Consider the following 15,375-nt stretch of genomic DNA (forward strand, 5'->3'; position numbering starts at 1 on the left):
TGAGTGTATGTCTGTACTGTTGGTCTCTGCGGGGTATGATCATACGATTAGGTTTTGGGAAGCGCTTACTGGGGTTTGTTCTAGAACGATCCAACACTCTGATTCGCAGGTGAATCGATTGGAGATTACTAGTGATAAGAAACTGCTTGCTGCTGCTGGACACCAGAATGTAAGACTTTATGACATCCGTACTACAAATCCGAACCCCGTGGCATCGTTTGAAGGTCATCGAGGAAATGTGACTTCGATATCTTTTCAACAGGACAATAAATGGATGGTGTCGTCGAGTGAAGACGGGACTATAAAAGTTTGGGATGTAAGAGCACCTTCTGTACCGCGAAATTATAAGCATAACGCACCAGTAAATGAGGTAGTAATACACCCGAACCAGGGGGAGTTGATCTCTTGTGATCGAGATGGGAACATTAGGATATGGGATCTGGGTGAGAACCAGTGTACACATCAATTAACGCCAGAAGATGACACTCCATTGCAATCGTTGTCCTTGGCAAGTGATGGGTCTATGTTGGTCGCGGCGAACAGTAAAGGGAATTGCTATGTGTGGGAGATGCCGAATCGAACTGATGCCTCTAACTTGAAGCCAGTAACAAAGTTTCGTTCTCATGCTACGTATATTACTCGGATATTGCTGTCTTCGGACGTGAAGCATTTGGCGACTTGCTCTGCAGACCATACGGCAAGGGTGTGGTCTATCGACAACAATTTCGAGCTTGAGACCACGTTAGATGGTCATCAGAGATGGGTCTGGGATTGTGCATTCAGTGCGGATAGTGCCTATTTGGTGACTGCGTCTTCTGATCACTACGTGAGGTTATGGGATTTATCTACAAAAGAGATCGTAAGGCAATACGGCGGACACCATAAAGGTGCCGTTTGCGTTGCGCTCAATGATGTATAGATCATTAATATTTCATGATATGAATCTATTTATTTCGAAGCAGTAACCAACCAACAGGCTGGAGAGCATATCGAGGTAATACCACGGTAAACCTCTTTGTTGTAAAGTCAAACTGATATCTGCCATAAAAGCCCTCGAGAAACTGGTTACACCATCCATCAACTTGCAAGCTGGTACGTCTCGTATACTGGAAAGCAGTTCACAGTAGTTCTTGACGAATTTATCTAGACGAACTTCACCGGCAGCCAAATCGTCCAGAAGTTCTGTAATAGTTGTTGTCATGAAGGTTTTTATGATCTTTATCACTTCGTCGTAACCGTCTCTCTTAACGATATCCAATACGTCGTCCAAGTTCATGTAAACTTCCCAATCCTGTCTCATGTCACGGTGATTGGGAAGGAGTTTTGTAATTTGCACAGAAAAACGTAAGTACTTGACCAATTTCCTTACGAGTCTCGAGAAAGTCTCAATCAGTTCGTTTTTTTTCTGTACCATGGGAACCGGTAAATCAATCGTAGCCTTTGCTGTCAAGGCTGCATATGTCTTGAAAAAAGTTTCTAGTTTTGTTAGAACTTCGACCGGGACGTTTTGGTAGTCAACAATCATTCTTGACAGACATTTGATTAGCGAGACGTGAGTAATGTGATCGCATTCGCGGATCCAATCGTGCAAAGGCTCTGAGATGAACAAATTATACATCTGCGGAGAGATGGACCCGGATCCGAATACCATTAGCACATTTTCCAACTGATCAAATTTCATAAATCGTATATGTTCAAAAATTGTATTGCAATGCACATGGTAAAGCGACTCAAGTGAAGATACTATGTCCTCGTCTGTGCCGGCCGGTAGTCTATCGCGCGGTATCGATGGGAACTTTAGAGAATACTCAGATGGTATCGGTATATCATTTGAAAATACTTTCTTGAAGAGGTCTTCCACGAAGACCATATCATAGTCGTCCGAATATTGACCAACGGTTATAGGCGAAGGTTCTAGCTTGAGAATCTCTGGTGATGGAGACCTCGATTGTGAAGCCTTGGCAGGTTCTAAACGTCCCACTACTGGTTGCTCGGCAGAATTAGGGGGCGATTGAATCTGTAAAGAGGCTGCGCGTGGTTCATCAACTACGAGCCTCAAACCACAATAGTGGTATCTTGATTGTCCCCTCATTCCCAGCCTTCTCGTGGTCAAGTGAGGAAATACTGATCGGATTAATTTCCCTAGTGATGCCTGTGACAACGGTTTCAGGCTATTTTGAGCACACGATGCAGCATACTGGGCAAATATCCTACCACGAGGGACGTAGCTGTCCGGCTCAGATACGCAGTTCTTCATCAACCACAAAAGTGCATACACTTGTCGTTCGCGTTCACGGTTCTGTTCAGCTAGCTGAATCGCGGTCTTGGAATTGTTTTGAGGGTCCATATTAAGCACCGCGATTTCGGCTTGACGCACAACGGTAGCATACTCTGCAATTGGGCGTGTGCGGTGCCTCTCAGCGATAGACTTGGCCATAACCTCCTGAGTGTTTTTCCTCACTGCACCAGAGACGGGTGGCAGCTGTTGCTGCAGCTGTTGTTGTTGTTGTTGTTGTTGTTGTTGTTGCTGATGTTGATGTTGTTGCTGATGTTGCTGATGTTGATGTTGTTGTAACTGTTGTTGAGGTGGAGGCGGTATGGATATTCCAACACTAGGGGCCTTTTGCATAAACACGGGCGTAACTGAGTCGTAGTTTGTTGTTAGTCTTCTGTTTTGTAAGTCATCGTAAGTTCTATGGTAGAGGTACGGCGAAGGCAAATAACCCATTAAGGGCTGCTGACTCTGCTGCAGATGATGAGTCGTCGATGGAGGCGGGAGCTGTTGTAATAGAGGCGGACGCGAGTGGCCAAATGGCCCTGCCTGCGTATGTGCTGCTGGAGTAGGAGGTTGGTGATTCTGCGTCGAATTAGAGCTCATCAAATTGGCAGCGAGAAAGAGCGTTGACAGTCGCGATGAGAGACGCGAGCGAGGGTAGAGGGAACAGAGCAACCTCTTTTATCCATCTTACGGCAGTGTGCGTTGCGTCGCAGAGCCCGTTGATTGGGAAACGAATTCTGCGGCCCCTGGCCCAGCGCGACGCCGCTGATGCCCCAATCTATCTTCCGCTTCCTCGAGCGGAGAACGAGGCGCAGAATGAAAAGAGACGAAAGATTTTTCACTCTTGAATGGGATTGAAGCCACAGAAAAGTGAAATGGGCCAAGAAGAGACCATTTCATACCATTTCTATGCGGAGGATGCATTAATCAGAAATAGATGATCAGCTGTCGGTATTGGCATTCGGACCTCGTATGACTGAGAAAAGTAATTGACAAGTTCGGAACACGCTCAACTTTCACCGATTAATCGATATGCTCATTGTATTCGCCTACGAGACATTTTTGGACCCTTTGAAACACTCTGAACAAAAGATGGCGGCGATCGTAGTACTTCAATTGCCTTGGTTTCCGCACGTATCATGTAGCTGTGCTGCTTTCCGACCGGGGTATAATTCAGTGATGACAATTAGTCAAAGTCCAGCCAGAGAGCTAAGCATATATCTTCTAAAACCTATCGCCACGTTTCTCGACTCGACTTATAGTAGGCTGAACTTACTTTACTAAAACAACTAGTTGATGTTAAATCATGCTGAGGAAGCGGATGTAAGAAACCCATCGAGGCTAAGCTCCGATCAACTGTCCGTAGCGTTGTACGTCTTGAAGACAGTAACCATTCACAACTAAGGATCTACATTAGGCCCTAGCAACCGATGAATTTTATTCTACCATTATTCTAAAACTTGAGACCATTCTTTCATTTTCTCATGATGACTCAGACCGACGTTGTATCAGACAGTAATCATTTGACACTCACAACAAGAAAATATGCAGCACCTTATCTCCGATACTATTCACTTGTTAACTGATGTGTTCTGTTACTCGTATCCAAACAGATTGAGCACCATTCTTAGATTCAAATCCGGGGGCTATCATCCAACAAGAATATTCTTTGACTTCTTATTGTGATTTGAGCATAGAGGGTTGACAGACTACAAGGCAGATCTCGAGTTTCACTACTGGTTGATCAAACTTAGGACTGACGTTGTAGCTAGACCCAGCTACAGATGATAAGTTCTCCCCCCACCTCCGAAACACGAAAGAATAACAAATTCACACCTTCTTGCATAGCCTATGATTCCTCATCCTATCAGACATACCTCTGGTCCAATTAAGAGGCCGTTTCATGGACAAACCTCCTTTATTTAGCCTACGAGACTGAAGATAGGAAATTAGCCGCCAAGGAATGTCTCTTTAAAAAGCGGCGTACTCCATCAAATACCCGGCTTCTGCTTTCTTATCCGGGTAACAATTTTGAAAAATTTGCATTATATTACCAGTGATGAGATGCGATGAGCTGCGATGGACCATATAGAACAGTACAGCAGGATGGAACTGAATTCGACCCCAGAGGTGCTATTGCGTAAGCGCAGAAATGCTGAAAGAACTAAGGTAGAGAAGCAGCAGGCTGCTAGGGAAAAGCAAGCTGTATTGCAAAAGCAACGTAGACAACGTAAGCACCGCTTTGTTAGACCAGAGACTATTGTGGCCACAACGTTGGCTACTACCCGTGAAAAGGAGCGTGTGCGTAGAGTCTCGAAGTTGACTGCCAAGAAGGCTAGGGAAGGTGCGGCACATTTGCCTTCTGATAGGGATTATATTCTCAAGATCACTGAGAAGCCAGCCAACGAAGTGGATGAGAATGACGAAGATGACGACCAATTGGTGCGTGAAAAGAAAGTTTATGACGGCGAGCCTGCTCTGTTGTTTGTTGTACGTGTTAGGGGTCCCACAGCGGTTAATATTCCACATAAGGCTTTTAAAGTGCTAAGTCTGCTGAGATTAGTCTCTACAAACACTGGTGTCTTTGTTAAATTGACCGATAAAGTTTACCCTTTGCTGAAGATAATTGCTCCTTATGTCGTTATCGGTAGACCGTCTTTGTCATCGATCCGTTCGCTATTGCAAAAGAGAAGTACAGTGCTTCATCAAGGAGAACAAGATACCGAACCTCGTGAGATAGCTTTGAATGACAATAACATTGTCGAGGAAAGACTAGGAGATCACGGTGTTATCTGTCTTGAAGATATCATTCATGAGATAGCTACACTGGGCGATTCATTCTCTCAGTGTACCTTCTTCTTGCAACCTTTCAAGCTAAACAGAGAGATTTCTGGGTTCAGCGCTCTGACACGTTTAAAGAAGATCAAACAAAAGGAACAGTCACTCAAGACCCGCCAATTTTCTAACGCTGCCACTGCGCCAGTCATCGAAATCGATATTGACTCTCTCATCGCTAGGCTCAACTGATCTTTGCACAATATGTACCATATACCGTATAAAACCAATTTTTCAGATACCGGGCCGTAACCGGCTTGTTTTTTTCACCGCCAGTCGGCAACCAAGAAACTATATAACGATGGATCATCGAATTCACAGGCCCAATCCCACACATTAGCCACCATAGCTATCCATTTAGTCATGAGCAAGAACATCGTTGTGTTACCAGGTGACCATGTCGGTCAAGAGATTACAGAAGAGGCCATTAAAGTACTAAAGGCCATCTCTGAAGTTCGCCCTAATGCGACTTTCAACTTCCAACATCACTTGATTGGTGGTGCTGCCATTGACGCTACAGGTGTTCCACTACCAGATGAAGCCCTTGAAGCCTCCAAGAAGGCCGATGCTGTCCTGCTCGGTGCTGTTGGTGGTCCAAAATGGGGTACCGGCGCTGTCAGACCAGAACAAGGTCTACTAAAAATCCGTAAGGAATTGCAATTGTACGCTAACTTAAGGCCATGTAACTTTGCCTCCGACTCTTTATTGGAATTGTCACCTTTGAAGGCTCAATACGCCCAGGGTACCGATTTTGTGGTTGTTAGAGAATTGGTTGGTGGTATTTACTTCGGTGAAAGAAAAGAGGATGAAGGTGATGGTGTTGCCTGGGACAGTGAACAATACTCTGTACCTGAGGTGCAAAGAATTACCAGAATGGCCGCTTTCTTGGCCTTGCAACACAACCCTCCATTGCCAATCTGGTCCCTAGACAAGGCTAACGTCCTTGCTTCTTCCCGTCTATGGAGAAAGACCGTCGAAAAAACCATTAAGGAAGAATTTCCAACTTTGTCAGTTAACCATCAATTGATCGACTCTGCTGCTATGATTTTGGTCAAGAACCCAACGCAATTGAACGGTATCATTATCACCTCCAACATGTTCGGTGATATCATCTCTGATGAAGCCTCTGTGATCCCAGGTTCCTTGGGTCTTCTACCGTCTGCATCTTTGGCCTCGTTGCCAGATACTAACACAGCTTTTGGTCTTTACGAACCTTGTCATGGATCTGCTCCAGATTTGGCTAAGGGTAAAGTGAACCCAGTCGCCACTATCCTATCGGCAGCAATGATGTTGAAGCTCTCGCTAAACATGGTCGAAGAAGGTGTTGCAATCGAAAAGGCAGTTAAGAAAGTTCTTGATGATGGTATCAGAACTGGTGACTTGGGTGGTTCTAACAGCACTTCTGAAGTCGGTGACGCTGTTGCTAAAGCCGTTAAAGAATTCTTGGCCTAGGTGTTAGCTTAACATGAATGAATATTTAGAATATGTATACGATAACGTTCGCATTAGACACATAATTTACCACAGTTGATGGATTTTAAATTGGAAAATACTACTTAATGTCCGGACCACTCAATAGAGTTTAGATCAATACCTTCTTGGACCATTTCCCACAGTGGTGATAGCTCTCTTAAGAACCTCACACGTTCAGTGATGGCTTTGATCACGTAGTCAATTTCTCCGTCAGTGGTAAATCTACCAATACCAAACCTAATCGAAGAATGAGCCAGTGCGTCATCCTTACCTAAGGCATGTAGAACATATGATGGTTCCAATGACGCAGAAGTACACGCAGAACCAGATGATAGAGCGATATCTCTCAAAGCCATTAACAATGATTCACCTTCCACATATGCGAATGAAACGTTAACGCAACCTGGGTAGCGATGATCTGGTGAACCATTCAAACTGGTGTGGTCGATTGCAAGCAAACCTTGGACCAATTTCTTGGATAACCTGTTGATATGAGCAATATCATTAGGGTATTCCTGCTTGATCAAGCGAGCAGCTTCACCAAAACCTGCGACCAAAGCTGGAGCCAAAGTTCCCGATCTCAAACCTCTCTCCTGTCCACCACCGGAAATGATTGGATCCAATCTAACTCTAGGTCTTCTTCTTACAAACAATGCACCGATACCCTTTGGTCCATAGATCTTGTGCGACGAGATGGACAGCAAATCAATGTTCATTTTATTAACATCAATTGGAATCTTACCGTAACCCTGGGCCGCATCTGTGTGGAAATACACTTTATGCTTCCTGCAAATAGCACCAATCTCCTCCAGTGGCTGCATAACACCAATTTCATTGTTCACAGCCATCACAGAGACAAGACAAGTGTCCGGTCTGATACTAGCTTCCAACTCTTTTAGATCAACCAACCCATTCTCATCGACGTTCAAAAAAGTCACATCGAAACCTTCATTGATCATAGATCTCGCTGATTCAAGCACACACTTATGCTCAGTCCTAGTCGTTATGATGTGTTTCTTGGTTTTTTTGTAAAATCTCCCCACACCTTTGATAGCCATACTGTTGGATTCGGTTGCACCTGAAGTAAATATGATCTCTCTGGAATTAGCATTAATCACACTGGCAATTTGATCTCTTGCAGTTTCGATTTCTTTGTTCGTTTCCCAACCGTATGCATGGGTATTAGAGTGTGGGTTGCCAAACAGGCCAGTATAAAACTTCAACATTGTGTCCAGCACTCTGGGATCAGTAGGAGTGGTAGCCTGCATGTCCAGGTAAATAGGTCTTGTACCAAACCCAGTATTCTCCTGATAAGCATGCTGTAGAGCACTTGTACCAGAGTTACTCACTTCACTTGCGGTCCCAGCCGCTGCACTTCTACTCTCAGCCTGTTCCCTGGCAGCTGCCTGAATATCGGTGTGTGTCTCCAACGACAAGTCATTAGCCAGTTCCACAGCAGCAGCAGCTGGTGGTGAATACTTTCTAGTAGCCACACAAAGCAATCCATTGCGTAAAGACCGTGATGACAGTCTTGACAGTCTGCATCCTATAGTAGTTGCAGTTCTCCCCAGCATCTTGACAAATTATTCTTTCTTTGTAAGTCTATATGAAGATAGGTACCTTTTGAAACCCCGAAATAAAACTCAAAAACTGATTATGATAGACCTCTTAATGTTTAAATGCGTTTAGTCATCAATCATTGATTAAAAGGTCTGGTTTGGAAGAGGCGGACTCTTTTTTCACCTTGGAACGGGTAACAAAGCGACCGTTGACAGCTTGAATACACTAAATAGCACCCATATAATGCCAAAGATGGGCCATTGCTAGCGTCCGAATCGTCCTGAGAGCATCAATTGGACTGTTGTAGTGGTTAGAGAACTAGTGCGATGGACTCTGGGGGTTTTTTTGTGTCTTTGTTGAGTGGTGCAGCTGCCGGTACGTCGACAGATCTAGTATTCTTCCCCATTGATACTTTAAAGACGAGATTACAGGCTAAAGGTGGGTTTTTCGCTAATGGCGGTTACCGTGGTGTTTATAGAGGTTTGGGGAGTGCTGTTGTGGCATCTGCTCCCGGTGCTTCGTTATTCTTTGTGAGTTATGATTATATGAAATCTACGTTGAAGCCCAAATTTCAACGGTTACTGCCCAGTGCATCAGACCAGTTCATCGACACTACTGTGCAGATGTGCTCTTCGACTATTGGTGAGATCTCAGCCTGTATGGTTCGTGTGCCTTCCGAGGTGATTAAGCAACGTACCCAGACGCATGCCTCGCATTCGTCGTGGCAGACCCTCAAGGTTATACTCAGAAATGAGAACGGCGAAGGGATTCGTAAGAATTTATATCGTGGCTGGTCTACGACAATCATGCGAGAGATTCCTTTCACCTGTATACAGTTCCCGCTGTACGAGTTCTTAAAGAAAAAATGGGCCCAATTCGATGGCGTTGAGAAAGTGGCACCTTGGAGTGGTGCAGTGTGTGGTTCCATTGCAGGTGGTATTGCCGCTGCGGCAACAACTCCGCTGGATGTGCTTAAGACTAGATTAATGTTGAGTGACAGATCAGTACCTGTTTGGCAACTGGCCAAGGACATTTATAAGGAGGAAGGCTTCAAAGTCTTCCTCAACGGTATTGGACCCCGAACCATGTGGATAAGTGCTGGAGGTGCGATCTTCCTAGGTATGTACGAAACTGTCCATGCTTTGTTGACTTTTCGTGGTGATAAACCCTTGTAAATACTGTTTATAGTACTTTTTCAAGACGATCGACTACTTACCACAACCTTCTTACCGACTCTTCTTTTACGTGCATATTTCATGATGAATGTATCTATTTTCAGACCTTTGGTGTTCAGTTCCTCTACAAACGGCTCAAATGCGTCTAAGTCCCATTGGGATTGTAATTTAAAAAGCATCTTGAACCTGTCCTTTGTTTCCATCGGCAGAGTATCTTTGGACACGTATTGGATGTTCCCCTTGACCGGCTGGAAATACCAACCTTTTAACATTTGAATGTCAATGTCGAAAGGTGCGAAAGGCGGGAATGTCGATTTCCATTTAATCAAAAACTCTTCTAGAGGTAGACTATGCGAAGAGGCAAATTTTTGTAAAGCTCGTAATCCATACCATCCAGCTACCTGAGACTTGTTCAGTTTATACGTCTGGTCATCGTTTCGAGCGCCAAATTTGGCCAGAACTGTCTCCACAACCTCTTGCACGTATGGGTTTCTTCCCTTTTCCATATCTTTACCAACAGCTTCATACGCCTCACGAGGATGGAGTCTCTCAAAGTCCAGAGACTCAGCTAACACACTCATCAGTGTTACATGCAATGCATTAGTCATAAACTCTCTAGAGAGAATGCATGGGAACCCATTGATCTCACAACCGCCCAAGTAATTCCATCGCAGTCTGCTTTCCATTTCTGATGATGGAGAGTTGTCCAAGAGATCTTTCAATGTCCTGCATTTGATCTTGGATTCGTCGGCTGGGAATTCTAGTTCACCGCCATACACTGGAATAAGGTCAAGATTAACCCTCCCTGGCGTTAAGCGAGTCTCGTATTCGTAAGTCGTCCTACAGAACCCCAGCAAGTCTCCCGTAGGTCTAGGCATTCCAAATAGTGACCCATCGTCCACATATAGTTGAGCTTCCGGTATGAACTCGCGCATTAACATTACCGTATTCGAATGATTCTTCTGCTTTATCAACCACGTCTTGTCCCTCGAGCATATCACAACATCGGATTTCTCATCATCTAGGGCCTTAAACTCTAACTGTGATTCAGATGGATGTCGTTGCAACGCCTCCAGAAGATCAGGCGTGAGTTGCACCAATTTATAGGATGAGTCGCATGCCACTTTAGAATATAGATTCTTCGACATTTTAGCACTAACAGCCCTCAAAGCGACACAGTTGAAGCCCGCTAAATTCTGTTCATCGACCTACTTCATCAATTCGTGTTATTTTTCAAATTTCAAGATCGCCGGATTACCAAAACTGGATAAAAGATAAACAGAGAGGCCTTCTCACTTCAAATCCAAGAATTGTCGATGCAATTTGAAGACTCCAGATTGCTTGAGTGAGGCTTGATCAAACGGTCGACTAATCTAGTGATTGAGAGAGGAAAGAAAGGTTGCTGGCTTGCTGATGACAGAAGTAGACTTATCGTCCTTATGCTCTGCTACTCCGAAAGATGCCGTGAAGCTTCATGGAGAATCGATGAAGGTAAGATTATTTGAGAACCTTCTCGAGCGACATATCAAGAATAGGCAGTGGCTCAAGGATAGAACTGGAGAAGAATGGGTTGAGAAGGTTTTCAAGGAGGCAGCATTTTATGAAGGCGTGGATGAGTTGATCTGGGGTCAATTCTTCATCTGTGTCTACAAAGACCCCCAAAGTACGAAACTCAGTGCACTTATTATTGATAAGTTTGGGTTATCCCACTTTAATCCTGTGGATATATCACCAAAGTCGCAGTTTTACCCAGCGATTGAAAATTTGGACCCAAAAGAACGGAAATCAAACGTTAGGAAATGTATTGCTGTATCTCTGCTACAAAAATACGCTCAACTGCCTGATGGATGCATTCATCGCATTCAACCCAACGGCTTAAAGTTTGATTATGATCCTACACATGCTGGTGACTTGGCCAGCGCATGCAAACTCGTCGACTTTTGTACCCCAGAGAATGCTGGAAAAAGTATCAAATCTCTAGGTATTCTGGGCAGGAGACATGTTCAATCGTCGCTCTTAGATGTTGTTTACGAAAGTAACTCTAACAATTCAGAAGAGAACAATCGCATGGTCTTCAATTTGGGGGAACAATTAGAACAACTGTTTGATCCACTAAGTGAATACTCGCCTGAACAAACGGAATATATTTATAAAGCGCCAGAAAATGATGAGAGTTTATATCAGGACAATCAGCTCGTGAAGTCGATACTAAATGAGCTTCTCGAACTACAAATGGCTTTCACTTTGAGTTTGGTAGAGTTTTTGCAAGGTTTCCTCATTAGTTTGAGAGTAAAGGTACTAAACAATGAGATTGAAGGGCTGTCAACAGTCAAGCTCAACCGTCTATTCCCACCTACGATCGATGAAGTGACAAGAATAAATTGTATTTTCCTGGATTCTCTGAAGTCGGCTACACCCTACGGCGCATCAGAGGTGCTGAAAGCATGCAGTGTCACCATTCCATATTTCTACAAGGCATATACAAGGCATGAGGCAGCTACCAAAAACTTTAGCAAAGACATAAAGCTATTTCTGCGAAGATTCCAAGACCTGATCCCTGAAAAGGATGTTTACACTGAAATGAAGATCGAAACTATCATAAAAGGTCCTCAAGAAAAACTACTGAAGATAAAACTCATCATTGACAGGTTGTATGAGGAGAAGGAATGGCCTGAAGAACTTCAAGAGGAGGCACAGAGAAACTACAACAGTGTAGTGGAAGTAATAGATTCCTTTGGAAAATTGGAAGTACCTCTTAGCTCATATAACACCAGGGTCTTCACTCCATCTGGAAAAATACTAACAGAGCTCGCCAAAGGGTGGCCCGTCGAGCTCCAATATAAATGGTTGAAGAGAAGAATAGTTGGTATTTTCGATGTAGTAGATGCTAACGACTCATCAAAGAGGAAGTTATTAGTGATCTTCAGCGATTATGTTGTTTTCTTGGATATAGCTCGTGCCGAGCTTTACTATGCAGCCGATGGTAAGAATAGACCACAAATCTCTGACATACTAATGAATTCTCTAATAAACGAAGTTCCTCTTCCTCCCAAGATTCCCAAATTGACAGTCAATAGCTACTGTTTTATTGACGATGTGCTTGTTTCGTTAGTTGAGGGGAACTCCATACGAATCGATGCTCTGAGAGAAGGAGAATCATTTAGTACTACGTTCAGATTGGCTTCTAACTCAACCACTGCCTCCACCGTCGCAGAATTAGTTGTTAAGGCCAAGATACTCGAAAAGGAGACGGCATTTCATCTTTTCAGAGCTATGCAAGATAATATGACAATATACTCGACTGCGCATGAGCTAGAGGCTTATCAAAATGAAAAGATTAAATCGAGATTCAGTGTCTTTTTAAACATGAAACCGTCCAAGGATATTCTGCATAAAAATAGGTTGCACTTAGCCATTTTCCTCAAGTTTGTGACAGTGGGTCAGAATGAACAGATCCAATTGGAAGCTCTAACGAGTGATGAAAGAACCCGAAAGGCAACCTTTCCACCAGAAGAACTTGTACCTGCCCTCATTGAGCAGTTGTCAATCGAGATTCCGGTATGCTACTCATCGATTTATTCCCCGCTCTACTCGATACTAATCGAGATAAACGATTTGCTTGTAAAGAAGATAGGCCACCATTTCAATCCCCCAATCGAAGAAAAAGATTTAGCAAATAGTGACCAAGCCAGCTCATTCATTCGAGAGCATGAGAAGAAAAAATCTTTTGGAACAATAACAACTTACCGCAGTCATGTCAGCGACTTCAAAGATGCTACGAACGAACAGACAAATTCTGGCGAAAGCCATTCTACGCATAAGATCCCAGCGCGCACGACTGATAAAACTACCAAAGCAGCCGCTAATCATCAAAAGTTGCATAGCTCCAGGAAGATAGATAATGCTAAGAAGAGAAGAAGCATTGTGGGCCTCGTCAAAGGCATTTTTAGCGGCAAACGCTCAAAGGACGATGTGATAAAGAATAAGTCAAAGTCAACAACAAAACAATCACCTAAAATGCGCTCAAAGAATATGAGAGCAGATGCGCTTGTAATAAGTAAGCCCACCATTTCCAAACCAAATCCTCCAAAAAATGAAACCGAGATATATGAAAAGAGCCAACGGATCTCATCAGTCATTAGGAAAACTGAATTTTCACCTGTCGAGGATCCGTTGATCAATGCGATCGAGGAACCAAAAATAGGTTCCGGTGCTACAACCAAACCCGCCTTGCAAAATGAAGCTGTCTCACAGAACCCTCTAGACGTTGACATATCCATCCATTCTTCCACAATAGAACCAAACTTAGTCGAAAGAGTCGAGAGAGAAGAAGCATCATCGAACCACTCGACAATAAGGATCGCGGAGTCTGCGAAGCAGTTCTACAGGCAAGCTGGGCGTCAAAGTCAACTTTTCAATGACGATTTGTTTGGGGAGTTGGGAAGTGAGCCAGCCACTGAAGCCAATCAAAAACAGGTAGATAGTGCAAAGATCGAATCAAAACCCAAGAGAAAGGAAATGATTACACGCCAGGACTCCTCAACTCTTGATAGCCACACGGAGGGAAGTGGAGGTAGCGATTTCGATGAAGCGCCTCATACTAAGAACACTGATGAAGGTGAAATGAGTACTGCACATTGTTTCGACACTGAAACGGGCCGCGATTCAAGCGCAAAGACTCAGCAGGAAGTGGAAAAGCTTGTCCAGGACGACATAGTTAACCAAAAGAAGATACAGATATTTCCGTCAATTTCACCGCCAAAGCTTTCGAGAATCAACATTCAGCGGTCGAGCTCTTTTATCGAATTGTTTGAGGGTATGAGGTTAATTTTGGATGAGTCAGATGCTCAGTACAACTGGAAATCATTATCAAATGACGGTTTCTTACGTGAAGTTCAAGAAAGTGACGAACCAGCCACCATTCCACATGTATTCAGACCTATCGCCATAGCGAACACTAAGCTGATCCCAGACGAAACTGAAAATTTATTAAATGGTAAACCTTCATTATCTCTGAATCAATGCGAAGACATGTTTGAGAATCAGGAATCTCAGGAAATAAGCTCACCTGCTTTGAAGACGAATAATGTCTCACCTGATGCTTCTAAGGCAGTGATTAAAGAAAGCAGCGTCGATAGCAGGTCTAGCGATCCTTCAAAAGTAAAAAGCCCACGTAAAAACGGCTTCAAAGTTGTTAAATCATCGCCAACTCGAATCATTAAAAAGCCATTCCAGCAAATCAATATAGAGGTTCCAGACCAAAATATGACATACAACTTTTCAATCTCCTCAGATTTAAACCAGGGAGCGGATAAGCGTTGGTTTGAACTAAAGCTGCCCTCACAAGAAGACTTGAACTCCGAGATTTTCCATACACCGCATGAGGAACCGTCCTCTGAGTTCCCCGAGGAGCAGCACAACTCAGAAACACCAAGTCCCTTCGAGTCGGACCCCAATGTCATTGAGACCTCACAGGATACCATCACCACTGACAAGCCGCTGCAAAAGGGTCAAGACGCTCTATTGGAGGACCTCGAATTTAGTTCATTTCATATGACCTTTGATACCGCAGAGGGCAATTCAGAACAATCTCCTGATACATCTTCTTCCGATGCAGCTGGTGCCACTTCATCCCCCAAAGCTAATTCACTGGTCCAAAACAACAAAAAAGACGGTCCTCTTCTTTATCGACTACCGATGACCTTTTCCACAAAATTGTCACAGTCAGAAAGGGCCCCAACCGGAGATGTAGGTGAGGACGATGATCCTATCTGGGTTTCACCTAGCAAGCTAGACTTCTACGATTTGAGTAATACAGCCGATTCAGGAGCAACTAATTATGATTTGAAGGTCTCTGCAAGAAGAGATGAGCGCAAAGAGCCCTCGATTGGCGATGAAAATATGGGGACAAATAGATATTCGCTAAGAGAGTTGTCTTATGCATACCTGGCGTCGCTAGTGAGTCCCACCGAAACAAGCTTCGAGGTGGATGATAAACCTCAACGTTTACAATTTCAGTGAAAGAGACACTTATGAGGATAAAATATGTAACAA

General features: G+C 43.8%; 8 protein-coding genes across 8 annotated transcripts; 5 read left to right on the top strand and 3 right to left on the bottom strand.

Moving 5' to 3' along the window:
• Positions 1-7: 7 nt before the first annotated feature.
• Positions 8-919, top strand: LST8 (TOR complex subunit LST8; the record flags this gene model as incomplete). Its single annotated transcript, XM_003679889.1, has 1 exon — positions 8-919. The coding sequence occupies one exon, from the start codon at positions 8-10 to the stop codon at positions 917-919; it is 912 nt and encodes a 303-aa protein (XP_003679937.1).
• Positions 920-931: 12 nt separating this feature from the next.
• Positions 932-2,878, bottom strand: RFX1 (Rfx1p; the record flags this gene model as incomplete). The annotated part of the gene is made up of 1 exon (XM_003679890.1): positions 932-2,878. The coding sequence occupies one exon, from the start codon at positions 2,876-2,878 to the stop codon at positions 932-934; it is 1,947 nt and encodes a 648-aa protein (XP_003679938.1).
• A 1,479-nt stretch (positions 2,879-4,357) lies between these two features.
• On the top strand, positions 4,358-5,305 carry RLP7 (Rlp7p; the record flags this gene model as incomplete). Its single annotated transcript, XM_003679891.1, has 1 exon — positions 4,358-5,305. The coding sequence occupies one exon, from the start codon at positions 4,358-4,360 to the stop codon at positions 5,303-5,305; it is 948 nt and encodes a 315-aa protein (XP_003679939.1).
• A 171-nt stretch (positions 5,306-5,476) lies between these two features.
• Positions 5,477-6,565, top strand: LEU2 (3-isopropylmalate dehydrogenase; the record flags this gene model as incomplete). Its single annotated transcript, XM_003679892.1, has 1 exon — positions 5,477-6,565. The coding sequence occupies one exon, from the start codon at positions 5,477-5,479 to the stop codon at positions 6,563-6,565; it is 1,089 nt and encodes a 362-aa protein (XP_003679940.1).
• Positions 6,566-6,669: 104 nt separating this feature from the next.
• Positions 6,670-8,160, bottom strand: NFS1 (cysteine desulfurase; the record flags this gene model as incomplete). Its single annotated transcript, XM_003679893.1, has 1 exon — positions 6,670-8,160. The coding sequence occupies one exon, from the start codon at positions 8,158-8,160 to the stop codon at positions 6,670-6,672; it is 1,491 nt and encodes a 496-aa protein (XP_003679941.1).
• Positions 8,161-8,472: 312 nt separating this feature from the next.
• Positions 8,473-9,321, top strand: PET8 (Pet8p; the record flags this gene model as incomplete). Its single annotated transcript, XM_003679894.1, has 1 exon — positions 8,473-9,321. One exon carries the CDS (start codon positions 8,473-8,475, stop codon positions 9,319-9,321), a length of 849 nt encoding a protein of 282 aa, XP_003679942.1.
• Positions 9,322-9,341: 20 nt separating this feature from the next.
• DCC1 (Dcc1p) lies at positions 9,342-10,469 on the bottom strand (the record flags this gene model as incomplete). The annotated part of the gene is made up of 1 exon (XM_003679895.1): positions 9,342-10,469. The coding sequence occupies one exon, from the start codon at positions 10,467-10,469 to the stop codon at positions 9,342-9,344; it is 1,128 nt and encodes a 375-aa protein (XP_003679943.1).
• Positions 10,470-10,734: 265 nt separating this feature from the next.
• On the top strand, positions 10,735-15,342 carry BUD3 (Bud3p; the record flags this gene model as incomplete). Its single annotated transcript, XM_003679896.1, has 1 exon — positions 10,735-15,342. One exon carries the CDS (start codon positions 10,735-10,737, stop codon positions 15,340-15,342), a length of 4,608 nt encoding a protein of 1,535 aa, XP_003679944.1.
• Between the last annotated feature and the right edge of the window lie 33 nt (positions 15,343-15,375).

The sequence above is a fragment of the Torulaspora delbrueckii genome, chromosome 2 (assembly GCF_000243375.1).
Source record: "Torulaspora delbrueckii CBS 1146 chromosome 2, complete genome".
NCBI classification, from domain to species: Eukaryota; Fungi; Ascomycota; class Saccharomycetes; order Saccharomycetales; family Saccharomycetaceae; genus Torulaspora; species Torulaspora delbrueckii.